Source organism: Alnus glutinosa, chromosome 1 (genome assembly GCF_958979055.1).
Source record: "Alnus glutinosa chromosome 1, dhAlnGlut1.1, whole genome shotgun sequence".
Taxonomy (NCBI): domain Eukaryota; kingdom Viridiplantae; phylum Streptophyta; class Magnoliopsida; order Fagales; family Betulaceae; genus Alnus; species Alnus glutinosa.
The window spans coordinates 9,590,645-9,605,613 of NC_084886.1; the positions used below are offsets into that span (position 1 = coordinate 9,590,645).

The 14,969-nt window shown below is 34.4% G+C and overlaps 1 protein-coding gene across 1 annotated transcript; it reads left to right on the plus strand.

Annotated features, from left to right (window-relative positions):
- Positions 1 to 7,774: 7,774 nt before the first annotated feature.
- On the plus strand, positions 7,775 to 10,982 carry LOC133871431 (transcription factor bHLH77-like). The gene is made up of 8 exons (XM_062308886.1): positions 7,775 to 9,122; positions 9,217 to 9,444; positions 9,545 to 9,610; positions 9,722 to 9,790; positions 9,871 to 9,942; positions 10,028 to 10,234; positions 10,326 to 10,404; positions 10,500 to 10,982. The coding sequence occupies exons 1-8, from the start codon at positions 8,208 to 8,210 to the stop codon at positions 10,535 to 10,537; spliced, it is 1,674 nt and encodes a 557-aa protein (XP_062164870.1). The 5' UTR covers positions 7,775 to 8,207; the 3' UTR covers positions 10,538 to 10,982.
- The last annotated feature ends 3,987 nt before the right edge of the window (positions 10,983 to 14,969 follow it).

Consider the following 14,969-nt stretch of genomic DNA (forward strand, 5'->3'; position numbering starts at 1 on the left):
ATAATAATAATTAAAAAAAAAAAAACTGTTTGTCACATTTGGTTAGACAAAAGTGCATGCAACAACTCACAGGACCAACATTGTACATATATATGCATTTGACCACAGGTGATCGTCTTCTGTCATGGGATTTTGCGAGTAATACTAGTTGTGTTTTCTGCAAAATGGGTACAAAAAGTCGTGATCACTTGTTTTTTCAATGTAGTTTTAGTACTCAGATTTGGAGGGACTGTATGCTTCATTGTTGTATTTCGCAGCCTTGTTTTGCTTGATAGAATGTTATGAGGAAGGCTGTAAAAATTGGAGTACTAAATCTATGTTTGGAGTAGTCTGTCGGTTGGTGTTAAGCATTATAGTGTATGGTTTATGGAGAGCTTGTAATCATGAAGTGAAGCATGATAGCCATCATCGTACATGAAAGAAAACATAAAGATAAAATTAAATAAAGCGGAATAATAAAAAAGAGAATAGATTTTACGTGGTTCGGTCTATGAACTACATCTATATGGTAAAGCCCAATGGGCTACATTGTTACTCTTATTCATTGATTATTTACAATACAAATGAACCATATTTATTAGGGATATAGAGAGAATACAAAATAGTATGTAAAGAGAATATAATCAAATTAGAATTGAATTATTCAAATCTGATTTGATTATAATCAATTACAATTAATGAGGATTAAATTAAATCCTCAAATATATGGAGAGTACCGTAGTATACGGTATCAATATATTCTATAATAGTACAGAGAACAAATCTTGAAGTACATATTCTAGGAAGTTAGGTCTCGAGTTGCTGGAAAATGAAAATTTAAGAAGACCAAAGCTAACATTAGCCTGTGTCATAGCTGGAATATGAATACTGCTATGCTAGTTTGATGTTTGTGGGTTTGTTTTGAGCTTTTGTTGTCTGTTTCATTTGTTTGGTGGATTTTGTTTTGTATTTCTTGTTTCTTTGACATAATATAGTTCTACTTATTTATCGGAAAAAAATAAAAAATTAGCAACTAAGTACATGCACCAAGATAAAGAATTATCTGAACAATTCCTTCTGCTTGAGATATAACTACTCCATCGCATATATGATTACGGGTGGGACGGCGCTAGTTTTTCATCGACATATATAAATATGTCTTGACGTTCCTTGCTAGTTGCAGATAATTAAGTAAACCAAATAAAATCCCAAAAACAAAGAAAAAAAATAAAAAATAAAATAATCAGAGATAAAATAGAAGAATAGATCGAGGGCAATAAAAAACATCGGGCGAACCCAAATCATTAATCCTTCCTCTGTCGTAAGGATTCGCCCATGCGTTGATTGGAAGAGACTTGTGAAAATTGTCGTATGAGACGTTTGACAAGAGAAATAAAACTATAAACCAGGAATTAACAAAAGCTTTTAACCTCGCATGTTGTGCCCTTGAACAAACGAAAAACGAACACGTGTCGCCCAGAAGTGTAAGTAAATTTTTGTTTTTATCAAATGATCAGAGCTAGAGTGCATGTGAATGCGTGCACCAATGATTGAAGGTCACGCTAGATATTCAAACAAAGGTTTTGCATGAATCCGCTAGTACCGACATAGAAGAGAGGCATCTTTGAAGTTTGAGGAGAGAGGGGACTCGGCGAGGGGAATGGTGGACGGTGATCAGAGGGGCCGGGCTTTAACTTGTCAGTAAAGAATTGAAATGGATGAAACAGCAAACCCGAGAACTGGTTGGTTGAATTATTATTATTATTATTATTATTTTTTTTCTTCTTCTGAGCAGTTGTTGGTTGGATCTTGACCTTATTCTTCTCGGTTTATTCATGCATGCGCGCCTTTAACTACTATGCACGTTGGAGAACAGTTTTTTATTTATTGATTTATTTATTATTTTAAGGGCATGCTAAGCTTCCGAGGGGATGCGTGGACGTCATTGATGTAATCAGCATAGCTAGGGATGTAGCAGTAAATTAGCGAGTTCATTTGCCAACTTGATTTAATAAACTCGACTCAAACTCGGTTTTATTTAATAAATGAGATATTCGTTAACACATAAGATTAGCGGTGGAAATCCTCAATGTCTGATCTCTATCACTCAACAATGTCATCCTCAATCTTGTGTTATGCGCTATCGGGGTCGAGAGGCAGGGATGGCCGAATGGTTAGACAAATTACTTAATTGTTTAAAATCTCCAATTAAATAAGGCTCTAAATAGTAAAAGTATAATTAATTTTTCTTTTATATATAAAAAAAAAATTAAAGTCCAAATTAATTATGACAAAAAAGTTAGTCAATGCTTTTTAATTAATGCCCCAATTATAGTATAAAATAATATTATTAGTCGGTGCTCTTTCATTAAGGCCTTAATTATTGTAAAAAATAAATACAAAGAATTGAATTCCAAGATATTAAAGAGTAAAATAAAGAAAAATGAAATATTACATTAATTGTACTCCTAAAACAGTTACTAAACTCATAATTTTATATGAACTTAAAACTAAGACTAAGTGGTCTATTAAAATAATTTTTAGAATGAAGTAAATTAAATTCTACATAAAGAGAATTATATGCAGTTTAACACATGCAAAATATGACATATGATGAAATTAAATGTCTCACAATAAAGATGAATTTTGCAAGTCGTTCGAAAAAAATTAAACATTTAAATATAAAAAAAGTTCCACCTAAATTTGTCATCTTAGGCAACATCAAAATCTATTGAGAAGAAAATTCTTCTCGGTTTAAAAAAACATAAAACTCAAGTACCAATAGAGTATTTAACCTTTAAATTTAAATTAGTTGTATATATATATATATTGTTAAATGTTTTAATTATATGAAATATATAATTATAATTACTTGAGGAGAGTAACAAAGATTTTATTGAGTTTCAATCAAATTTTTAATGAGCTCGTGTCATAGTAGACTTAGCAAATATGTAATATGAAAACTCGTTAGACAATGGGATAAATTAATGTTAGGCGTGACAAAATAAATTGCAAGTTACATTTATATGTTTTAAACCATAATTAAATTTTGTTAAATTGTTTATTTATTTTGTTAGTTATATTTTTAATTAATTTTTGTTCAATTTTAATTTTTAATCTTGCCTCTTGTGAACCAAAATTCTGGCTCCGCCACTGTTGCTAGAATATGATGCATGTCGCCTTACATAGGCGATCAGCCATCAGTTTAGTAACGGTACGGTGCAGAAAAGATAACGACGTTAACCACTACCGTCGAGCAGTGGAATATATGTATGATAGGTAGGTGAAGAAAAAAAAGGATGCTCAAAATGGTAATAGTTTAGGGTTACTTCTATTTGGTAGGGGTGTGCATGGGGCGGGGCGGTGCGGGTTTCCGCCTTTTTTGGCCCCACCCCGCACCTTTGCGGGTTGGAAATTTCTAACCCGCAAACCGCACTTGATAAATACTAACCATGCGGGGCGGATCACTGCGGGGTGGGTTCGTGCGGGGCGGGGATTGCAGGTATTGCGGGGCGGGCCGGGTATTTTAAGTGGCATTTACGTAATTTTGATTTTATTTTGTAAAAAATAAAAATTCAAAAAAAATACAGGTTTTTTAAATAAAAAATTAAATTCATATTTCCATTCAATAACATTTTTCATGGAATTAGCCTTTTAAACTAAAAGCCCTATTAATTATAAGATAAAATTCTATGAAACATGATTTCTATTTTCTCCAATCAACAAAGCATAATTGAATAAATGTAAAGAATAAAAAGTTATAATATTTCACTATTCCATGTAATCAATTTTCTTGTCTTTTCCAAAAGTAATGAAAAGATTATTTCAAATAACAATACAATAAAAATGTGTACACTTTAATATCCCATGAAATTTAACTATAAAAATTGTATTTCTCACACAATGAAATTGAACCATAGAGCTACTTTTTTTTTTTTTTTTTTTTTCCTTCCCCTTTGTTCGGTGCGGGGCGGGGACCCGCGTTTTTTAAAAGGCTAAACCCGCAACCCGCAACCCGCCCCGCATAAATTTCTCAAATTAAGATCCTAACCCGCAAAAAAATTTGAAAACCCGGTCCTCTGCAGGTTGGGGTGGGGCGGGTGCTACGGGGCGGGGCGGGGATTGCGGGTTTTGCACACCCTTACTATTTGGTCTTCCTTTCTAAAACGCGTAACATCACATGAAGGTGATTTTGACCCTATATCAGAGCATATGCTTAAATGATTGCATGCATCAATTCTGCTGCTTTATATGATCTGAGGTTTGTGGTCACTTCTTCTCTTGGTGCAATAGAAGGAACTTGCCACTTAGAACTGGTTGAAAGGTCTGTCTTTCTCTGGATCCCGTTGAGCTGAAACTGAAAGAAAGGAGTTTAATTAAGACCAAATCTTGGATATTTTGAGTGTCTGAATTATGCTTTAAAGTGAGAAATCTTATCTTTGCACAATTGTTTTCCTTAATTATAGTTAGAAGTACCCATCTTCTCAGGGACGGAGCCCAAAGTTCTTATGGGCAGGGGCCAATGGCCGAAATTTTTTTATTTTTATTTTATAGGAGCCAAGTAAGCTAAATTTTTATTTTTACCTTATATTTTTTTTCACCTTAATTTTTTTTTTTAGGAAATTTGGAGGGGGGTGGCAGGCTTCTGCACATGCAGATATATATCAACAAACGAGATCAAGATCAGATGATCGTGGGGGCATCAATCGGCGATACAATATTTGGTGATCCTTAAGTCTGTATGCAACTTAATTCTGTAAATCTTGTATTCTTTTGCTAATTCTAGTAGTGATTTCATTAAATTTGTGTTGGATAAGATCCCAAGCTTTTTCTTGGTCAACAAAAATCTACATGGTATCTTAAATTGTGTGACATGATGTTGATTTCATGATGTGCAAGTTATTGCTGCATTATTGAGATATTAATGTGCTAATTAATTAACTGTTTAAGCATAACGACTGACTATATATATATATATATATATACACTGTCATATCACACTTGCGTATTGATTAATTGTAGTATTTAATTGATCCGCAACAACGAATTAATCTTCCTCAAGCATATATGCATGTGCAATTAATTAGGCGCAAACCAGAAAAGCACTTGAATGAAAAAGCTGACTAATTCTATATTCTTCAATTCAGGATACGTAAAGATATTGATCAGCAAAGAAAGCCTGGTAAAAGGATATAACAGCAATATCTCCATCGATCGTATCAACAACCAAATTGCTTAAGGATATATAGCAATCTCCATCAACCAACAACTCGAAAAATAAATAAATAAATAAATAAATCTCACTTTTGTGAAAAAACACCGTTCAAAAGAGTCAAAATATATGGAGAGGACCTACTCCATTAATTAGATTTAGTTAGATAATTAGATTCCATTTGAGTGCTTTTTGGTAGTAGTGCTGGGCAAGATTTGGTTTCAAACTACCAAATCCCATCCTATTTATTTATTTATTTTTTTAGTCTAAGGCCTAAGACGACACAGTTTTGTGGTTAAGCTCTTGGAAATTAGGTCTCTCCCTAGTACTCTAGGACTCACCTAATTAGGATAGAAAGCAACCAACATTATCATCGATCTAAAACGTCAGAGCTAATTTGGAGGGGGGGGGGAGGTGAAAGTGAAACATTAGCTTCCCTCTACCATGTGCCCGTCAATAGCAATTTGGAAGCACTAACTATCAAAAGAAGTATATATAATTATACCCATTGACACGAAAACCTGAAAGTTTAGTTGAGTAATATAATAAGCCAACAATTTTTATTTTTTTTAAAAGAAGTTAATTTATTATTATTATTTTTTATCAAGCCGGTGATGGCTTGCAACTATTGATGTTGCCTCAGAGATTTAGGGTTTATTGTGTGAGTAATAACAGTGGACTGAAACAGAATGACACAACTAAAATATATAAAAAAATATATTATATATTATATTTTTCATATATTCTATCAACATCAAAATAATATTTCATTTTGTCTCGTTTATTTGACAACTTTATCATATTTTTCATCGAGGATTCTTGGACTTTTGTAGAAATTTTTTATTTTATTATTATTTTTTATTTTTTTATGGACTTCTGTTTACCGTGAGAGAGTCCTTGGGTTCAGTAGATTGTTGTGGGGACTGATATTTTGAAATGCTAAAGAAAAAAATCCAAAGTTCAATTAATTCATGAAAGGGAAAACATGTGGGTGAAAGAATACCAGTACCGTCTCTATCGGCCACGACGGCTAGGAAGCCTACTAGGGTACTATTACCATTAGTTTGAGTCGGAAATAGAGAGAGAATATATATATATATATATACTTTCCTAATTATTAGTTGTATTATTTTTATGTTTTAAATTAGGTTGTTGGACTCAGTGGCGGACCAGCCTTTTGTGAATATGGGTCAAATTGAAAATAAAAATAAAAATTGAGGGGATAAAATTAAAAATAAAAATAAAAATATAAGGGTAAAATTTAATTAATTAATTTTTTTTAAAAAAAAAATTAGAAAAATTTTAGAGCTTGGGGGTGAGGGTGGGGGGAGGGTATGCAGATCTGCCACTGAAAATGATGTATTTTTTTAACATGTAAAAATATGTAAAGGGAAGCATGACAATATTTTTAGATGCTGAATTAAAAGAATTTATTCCAATTCAATTTGTAAGAAATTTCTATCATCTAGAATAAGTGATGATATAAGATAATTTTAGACCTAAAATTTGATTCAAACCATAATTCTATAATTTATTCTCTATTTTTCAATTAAAATATTTTACATACGGTCCAATTTCACACATAAAATGAGTATTGAATTATTAACTAAATAATTAAAAATTCTTCCCCTCAGAATTCAGATAGTACATTTTTGACATTATTTAGTACAAGTCTTTTCGGCTTCGAGCCACCCCAAAATTTCCCTCTTTATGCTAGGCGTTGAACATATGGGCTTGATTGAAAGTTGGACCTCAAGAGGGGAATGAATTCATTTATGTGGACCACCGAAAACCTTCCCTACCTTTTACTTTTAACAACTAGATTTAGAAAATCTCGCTCTAGTCTCTCCAATAACGTGAGATTAAAATAAAATCTGAACCGTTAAAAAAAATATATATATAAATTTTTTTACTAAACCCGTACAAATATATGCATCTTTAATAGTCGCGATCGAGAATAATTAATAAAGGTTTATTTTTGTCCGATTGATATATATTTTATTACAATTAATAGGCGGTGAAAATAGCCTCACCCAATAATTTTTTTTTCTCGATCTCCACACATATATGAATATTATTTTTATTTATTTAATATATGTCAGACTGTCAGAGCGAGTTTGGGTTGAAGGAAGTGGTAGGAAATGAATTGTTTTAACCATTGTGAAGAATATTTTTTATTTATCTTTCACAGTAATCATTGTGAACAAGATATAGTATATAGTAATCATAGTTGGCTACAAAGTAGTAAGACAAATAAAAAAGAAATCTCTTAACCATTTTTCTGTGCATTAATCATTGATGATTAGCATAAGCAGCAGATGACAGCAAAGAGTGGCAGAGTTTTGTGGTAGCAGAAGAAGCAGGGAAGAAACAACATAGAAAGAGAAGAAAAAGGAAAAGAAAAAGAAAAATGGAAATTTTGCCTTTCATTTAGGCAGTGATGGCTGAGAGTGTGAGAGAGATAAATATAATTAAGTAAATTTCAAAAACAGAGGAGACAACCTGCTAGTTTGACGTTTAAGGCCCGGCATTACCATCCTCTCCACCGTCTATTACGGAGTTTTAGGCAGAGATTTTTGTAATGATAATCATAGCACACGGTAACATAAAAAAAATAAGGTCAAACAGACATATTTCCTTGCTTTATCTTTCTTGCTTGCTCTTCCACTTTCCTCACTTCAATCTCTCTTTCTCTCTCTCTCTCTCTCTCTCTCTCTCTCTCTCTGCTTTTCTGGCTTAGACACCCATCTTTTTCTTTAACCTTTTTTCTCTTCCTCGTTTGAGTGACATACAAGAACTGCATAATCAAAATTACATGTCCTTTCGCACCACTTTGCTTTTTTCGACCTTTGCTTCCTTGGATGTTGTAGTACAAAACACTTCGTTAAAGAGTTCCCCCAAGAACATTTCCGGGGTTTCATTTCTGATTCTTGGTCTTGACTATAATTGTTGAGCTGGTTCTCCGACTTGTCTCAGATTCATTTCCATTTTTTTCTCTAACCCACTGAGATATACTATGGAGAAGGAGAACTTGACACCAACCAATTGGATTACTGCCAATTTTGGCATGGAAATCCAGCCCAACGAGCTGAATTGTGCTCCTGACAACCTTGCCAACTGCTTTTTCAATCCCAATTGGGATAACCCAATGGATCAGAGCGATCCCTTTGAGTCTGCCTTGAGCTCCATTGTGTCTTCCCCGGTAGCTTCCAATGCCGCTCCCATTCCCGGTGGCGGTCGCGGCGATGGTCTAATTATCAGAGAACTTATTGGAAGACTAGGAAGCATATGCAACTCCGGTGAGATTTCGCCGCAGGCTTACATTGCTGGCAACAACAACAACAACAACAACAATAGTACTAACACGTCTTGTTACAGTACCCCTTTGAATTCCCCTCCTAAGCTCAATCTGTCAATGATGGACTCACAGATCCGAGGGAATCTGCCGTTCAACGGAAGCCATTTACCATCTCATCCAAGTCTGGCGCCCTTTTCAGCAGACCCTGGATTCGCTGAAAGGGCTGCAAGATATTCATGCTTTGGCAATACAAGTTGTATCGGGTTGAATGAAACTGAATTGCGGTATAGATTGATGGCTGGAATGGAATCCGGTCAGGCGTCGAACGCTTCGAGCAACCAGTCATTTAAGGTTGCTGGATCTCAGATGGGTGTTTATGAAAACAACAAGAGCTCGCCGCAGGAAGGAAATTTGGCCGCCGATAGGAAATTCAGTAGGTTATCAAGGCCTTCGACGCCTGAAAATGCAGAATTGGGTGATTCCAGGGAGGGATCTTCGGTTTCTGAACAGATCCCGGGTGGGGAAGTAAGCACAAAAGTTGAAAGCGAGGCCAATGCCAGGAAAAGGAAATCCATTCCAAGAGGAAAGGCCAAAGAATCAACCCCTTCTACTCCCTCAGCTAAAGATGCCAAGGTAATACTTATAGTATAGAATTGAATTTTCAGGTTAAAAATTACCAATTTCTGTTGAGAATCCTACGGAGATTTAATGAGTGTATCCATGGCAGGCTGCTTCGGAGAATGACGAATCGAGTGCGAAGAGAAGCAAAAAAGATGAAGGTGGAAATGAAAAGGATGCCGCAAAGGCAAAGGGAAAGGCAGAGCCAAAAGCTGCAGGGGTTGGGAATCAGAAACAAAGTAAGGATAATTCAAAGCCTCCGGAGCCACCAAAGGACTACATTCATGTCAGAGCCAGGAGGGGCCAAGCTACGGATAGCCATAGTCTTGCCGAAAGAGTACGAAATATCAAAGTGCTCTGTTGATTTGTTCTTTGTTTTACAGCAAAATTTAAGATTCCCATTTGACATGTTCCTTTTGTCATTCTTTCTTGGTCAGGTAAGGAGAGAGAAAATCAGTGAAAGGATGAAGTTCCTTCAGGATCTTGTTCCTGGTTGCAATAAGGTGCTTACAATATGCAAATATCAGCTTAACTTTAATATAAGTTCAAATGAATTATTAGTGCAAAATATAATAAGAAATGGAATTGAATTTTAATTTCTAATTCAATTTCAGGTCACCGGCAAGGCAATTATGCTGGATGAAATCATAAATTATGTGCAGTCGTTGCAACGTCAGGTTGAGGTAGGTAAACTCAAGTTTTTCCCGGAGTCCATTCTCTCTGGGAATTTCAGACTCTAAAATCTCCTTTTTTTTTTTGGCAGTTTCTTTCAATGAAATTGGCGACCGTGAATCCGAGGATGGATTATAACGCGGATGCCCATTTGTCGAAGGATGTAAGTTGGGTCGCTTGCCGACTGTTTTAATCTTCTTGCCATCCTTTTCCCAGTGTTTTATTGACTCAAACAACTTCAATTTCAGATATTTCAATCTCGTGGAGCTTTGCCACACAGCCTTTACCCATTGGATTCAGTGATGGCGGCTTTCCCATACGGCTACCAGCCCCACCAGCAAGTGCATAGCGGCATTGCAGGCGGAGCAGAGAACCAATTCCAAGTAAACTCTTTGAATGCTGCACTGCGTCGAAACCCTATCGACGGATTCGGTGAAGCCACAGCCACCCCACAAGTAATTGAAGAGAAATTTTTGTCTAATGAAAAATGACCTCCATTGCATTATATGATCTCAAAGCTTACCCCCTCTAAAAATTGATTTCCAGGTTTCAGGACTCTGGGAGGATGACCTCCAAAGCGTAGTTCAGATGGGTTTTGGGCAGAATCAGCTGCAGAGCTTTCATGGTAAGGAAACAATTTCATGAGAAATCTGGAATTATTATTATTATTTTTGTTCAGTTTGGTACGAGTGTGTAATGCATAATTTTGGATTGGTGCAGGCTCGGTGGGTTCAGCCCAGATGAAAGTTGAGCTGTAACTAGCGTTGATGGAGAAAGAAGCTTTGAATTCATTTCAGCGAGAGAGATGCATGCCTCTGTACATAGAGCTCCCACTCCCAGTTTATTTTTAATTAATTTTAGTTTCTTTTTGGGAAACCCATTCTTTCAAGAATTCGACATTGTAATTTGCTAGAACTAATTGGTGCAACAATTCAGTAGATCGACCACATACAAGGATGTAGGAGGAGGTTGAAATTAAGGAGGGAGGAGGTCAGAAATACCAACTGTCATTGATTCATTTTAGACCCTCAAGGCCTCAAGCATAACAGTATTTGACTATTTTCTGCTTATTTTATTTTAATTTTTTGTATTTTATTTTATTTTTTTCCACTTCTTGGCAAGTTAACGAAAACAGTGTAATATTTGAGTTGCTTTCAGATTTAGCTGGAAAAGTATTTATTTGGGGCCCGTGATTGGAATTGACATTTTGTTACGTTAAATCGCGTAACTTGTGGGAAAAGTAGATTCGTAATCGTAACCAGCTGTTGAGTGGGGACAAATGTTCTCTTAAGTCCAACTGGTGATTAAGAATAATAAGTGTTTTTTTTTTTTTAATTTTTTTTTATAGCTGGAATCCAAAGTTTTTTTTTTTTTTTTTTTTTTTTTTTTTTTTTTAAAAAAAGAAACTTGGAAAATTCACTGTGCAACAAACGACAGCGGATAAGAGCTTTTTGGGTTTATATTATTTTATTTGAATTTATCTACTTTTCAATTGAGAAAGGAGAAGGGCATCTAAGGCCCAGGTTGGCAGTAGTGAACTTCTGACTTGGATGCGGAATCAGAAAAGCTTTTTACAGTGCCGACTAACTTTTGAAAATTTTGTAAAAGGAAACCTAAATGGATAAAGTGGAAGAATAAAATTAGTGGAGTTCAGATGTAGACAGACAGCCTTTGGAGATAGAAAGAGTGACACTTTTCCAATCCCATCAAAAGGCTTTTGGATCCTTCAACAAAATCCAGCCTCCAAAACAAACCACCAGCAAAAGAAATCTTCACCATCACCTTTTTCTCTGGACTCTGAAATATTAGGGATATATGTACTTATCTCTATTAAATGATCTTCAATTTTCATGCTTCTTTATGTTTTGGCGATCATTTCATTTTTGTTGACTTATTAGCATGCTTCATTCATGTTTAATTAAAAATAAAATAAAAAATCAATTATCCCAACTCAACCAAAGTGTAAGTGTGAGATTGACGTTACAATGCAAAAAAAGCATTTCTTTATTATATTTGTGAGTTTCTTTTAGCCGTAATTGGGATTATTATTATTTTTGAAACTCTAAATTAACTGAGAATGAATGAAAGTAATTACTATATATCGGCGTGGCAGTTCCACTACCTTTATACAGTCATAAAATCTACTGAATGGCTGAAAAAATAAGTGGGTTCGATTGAATGCTTTACTATAAATTACGGGGCCATGCCAGTAGGTTTACTTTCCTTTTTCTCCTTCGATCTGTTTTTTTTTTTTTTTTTTTTTTTTTTTTAATTAATTTGTTATAATTTATAATCTGTGTTTATGCCCCCATAAATGGTGTAGCTTGTTTGCAAGAAATCCTATAAAAGAATTTACATGGATAATGGATTGGCAGAGCAATTAGTATAATTTTTTCTTTTTCTTTTTGGAATCCTACAGCAAATTTTGCTGTGTATCGATCCCTCCAGATTTATCCCAAATCTGCTTAAAATTTATAAACCAATTTATTTATTTATTTATTTATAGAATCTTCATATATACGAAATGACGTGAAGGCCCTAGTATAACGTTATAAATGCATGATGCATGAGTCACATCACTTCATATTCGACTTCTTAAATTTATTCGGTACGAGTGGAATATATGAAGCAATTCTTCGCATAGGATCTACGGGTTGGAATTTAGGAAAGAGCGATTAGATGTCATGTTTGCTTTTTTAAAATATTAATAAACAATCCTCAAAACATAATACTCTTCAAAACATGAAATTATAAAATAAAAAAATACTGTTTTTGATTTGACCTTTAAGTGAACATATATTTTTTCAAATAAAAAATTAAAAATATATTAAAACACATTAGTTACTAATTAGAGAAATGTTATATACCACATTAATATCTTATTTTTATTCTACTATGTTCAGATATGTGATATAGTATAGCAACTTTTGGACCCGTCTTTGTTTAAAAACAAAGAATATTCAAGAGCATTTCCCACGTCAATATAGTGAAATAAAAGTGAAATATTAGTTCGGTATATTAATTAATAAACATATTCAAAATAGAGTAATAATAAAAACTACATTTTTATCGTTCAATGCTGACGTGTCAGCCTCGGCCTCAACTAACCCTTAATTTTTAATTTTTATTTTTTAATAATAAATAATTTAAGAGTATGTTGATTGGAACTTCCCACCAACCTTATAAAATAAAAATATAATTTATAGTATTACCCATTTAAGGGGATAATTTGGCCTTTAAATCAGGGGCATAGTTTTAGTTATTAGTCTAGTTAAGTAGATATAGTAATAGATCGAGAAGTAGTCAACGTGAAGATTTAGTGCTTGGAATATAATTAAGTAGGCTATTAATTCTGCAGCAGCCAATAAGATGAAAAAGCTGTTAGGTACCCGCCTGCATCTCCGGTATCACATCGACAGGGACGTCCTTGAAATTATTTGATTTGCTTAGCTAATCTTCTAACCGGTTTTTTGTCTACGCAATCTTGTTATCGGTTAAAAGATGCCAACTTCTGATTTTCACAGAAGACGTGATGGTTTTACCACGTAAACTACACACAACGTACATCATCCATTGCCAAGTTTAGAGTAATTAATCCTAAATACCATACAAAATAATTTAATAGAGCTCATATAAATATAATAAAAAAATTATATTTATGTCATTTTGAATGACATGAATGTAATTTTTTTTAATTATATTTATGTCATTTTAAATGAACATTAGATAAATAGTAGAAGAAATTTTAGCATTCCTTATCTTATAAAGCTACTTTGACCGGGTCTAATAATTATTGGATCAGCCATCGATAAAAGACCTTATTATATTAGCTTTGTAGGATATTTGTCGAGGTTTTGTGTGTTATTTAAGACATTTTACTAAACAGTAAAGGTTTTTATATTAACATTTATTTTTTAAAAACAATAATTAAGATGCGAAAAAATATAGATATTAAAATAGAGATACGATTCTCCACCACATAAATATACAACTTTTCACCACTTTGTCTAATTGGCAAGGTGGTCATCCAATAGCTTTAGAGTTTTTTTTTTAGATAAAATAAAGTGGAAGACCACCTTATTACATAAACAAAGTGATGAAAAGTTGTATAATTAGGTAGTAAAAAATCATATCTCATTAAAATATCTCTTAGATTGTTTCTAGTTTCTAGTTTCAACCATATGAATCAAATGTCACGCAAGCGGCTAAACCAGACCTATGCAGAAAATAGACAGTGAGTCAGTAAGCAAGCCAAGTAGCAATAGACCTTCACTTTGTGGAGTGTGGGGGGCTGGTCATATGGATAGATAGATAGATCGATCCACAAGTAACTCCGGTGATGTCGAGAAATGGGGCCCGCGGTAGGAAGTATGATTTTGACAGATTGATGGAATATGTTTGTTTTGGCGGGGCCGTGGGGGTATAATTACTGATCATTTGAGATGGTCCGATCACCAGGCTGTCACAATTTTTCTATGATGGTGCATCATCTATGGCACCTTCCTCCCCTTTATGTCTCTATCCTTCACCTAAATAACTAAAGAAGCAGTTGCCTTATCTTCGCTTGGTTGAAGACCTTTTGATGGTGTGGGGTTAACAAAAAAGCACAGCTGGCCGGCCTGTGAACAAAAGTATATCATTTTGTTTCACCAACCATGACCAATTTATCTTTCTCTTGCATGCAAAATTTCAACTGTTTGGGAGCCTGGAAAAAAAAAAAAAAAAGCATCCCAATTTTCAAAACAATGTTCGAAAGTCTGCAGGTCTAGACAATCTGAATTCAGTTCACCTCAGACCTCGTTTCTCTTCTGTAGGGCCAGCTTCCAAAGTCCAAACAACTCTTCGAATCTGGACGATTCTCTTTTACCTCTTTTAACGAAATGGTTGGTTTTGAATAGAGGGTCACTTTCAAACCCATTTCCCTCTTTAAATTATGACAGCTCCGGTGTTTCTGGTTCCTTTCAAAATTCCAATCCGGAAATTAATGGCTGGGGTTTGGAGGCCTACCGGTTTCCTTCCATCCGCACCCTCCTTTGAAATGGAAATGGTCCACTGGTAGGGATAAATTCAAGTCAGAGGACAAGGCCACAAGCTTCCTGTTTAATGGTCTCCATGACCTGATATTGTATGGTAATATATCAGGAGTCGGGAGGTTGCCAAGTAAGTAGTTGTGGACAGTCTGCTTTTGCC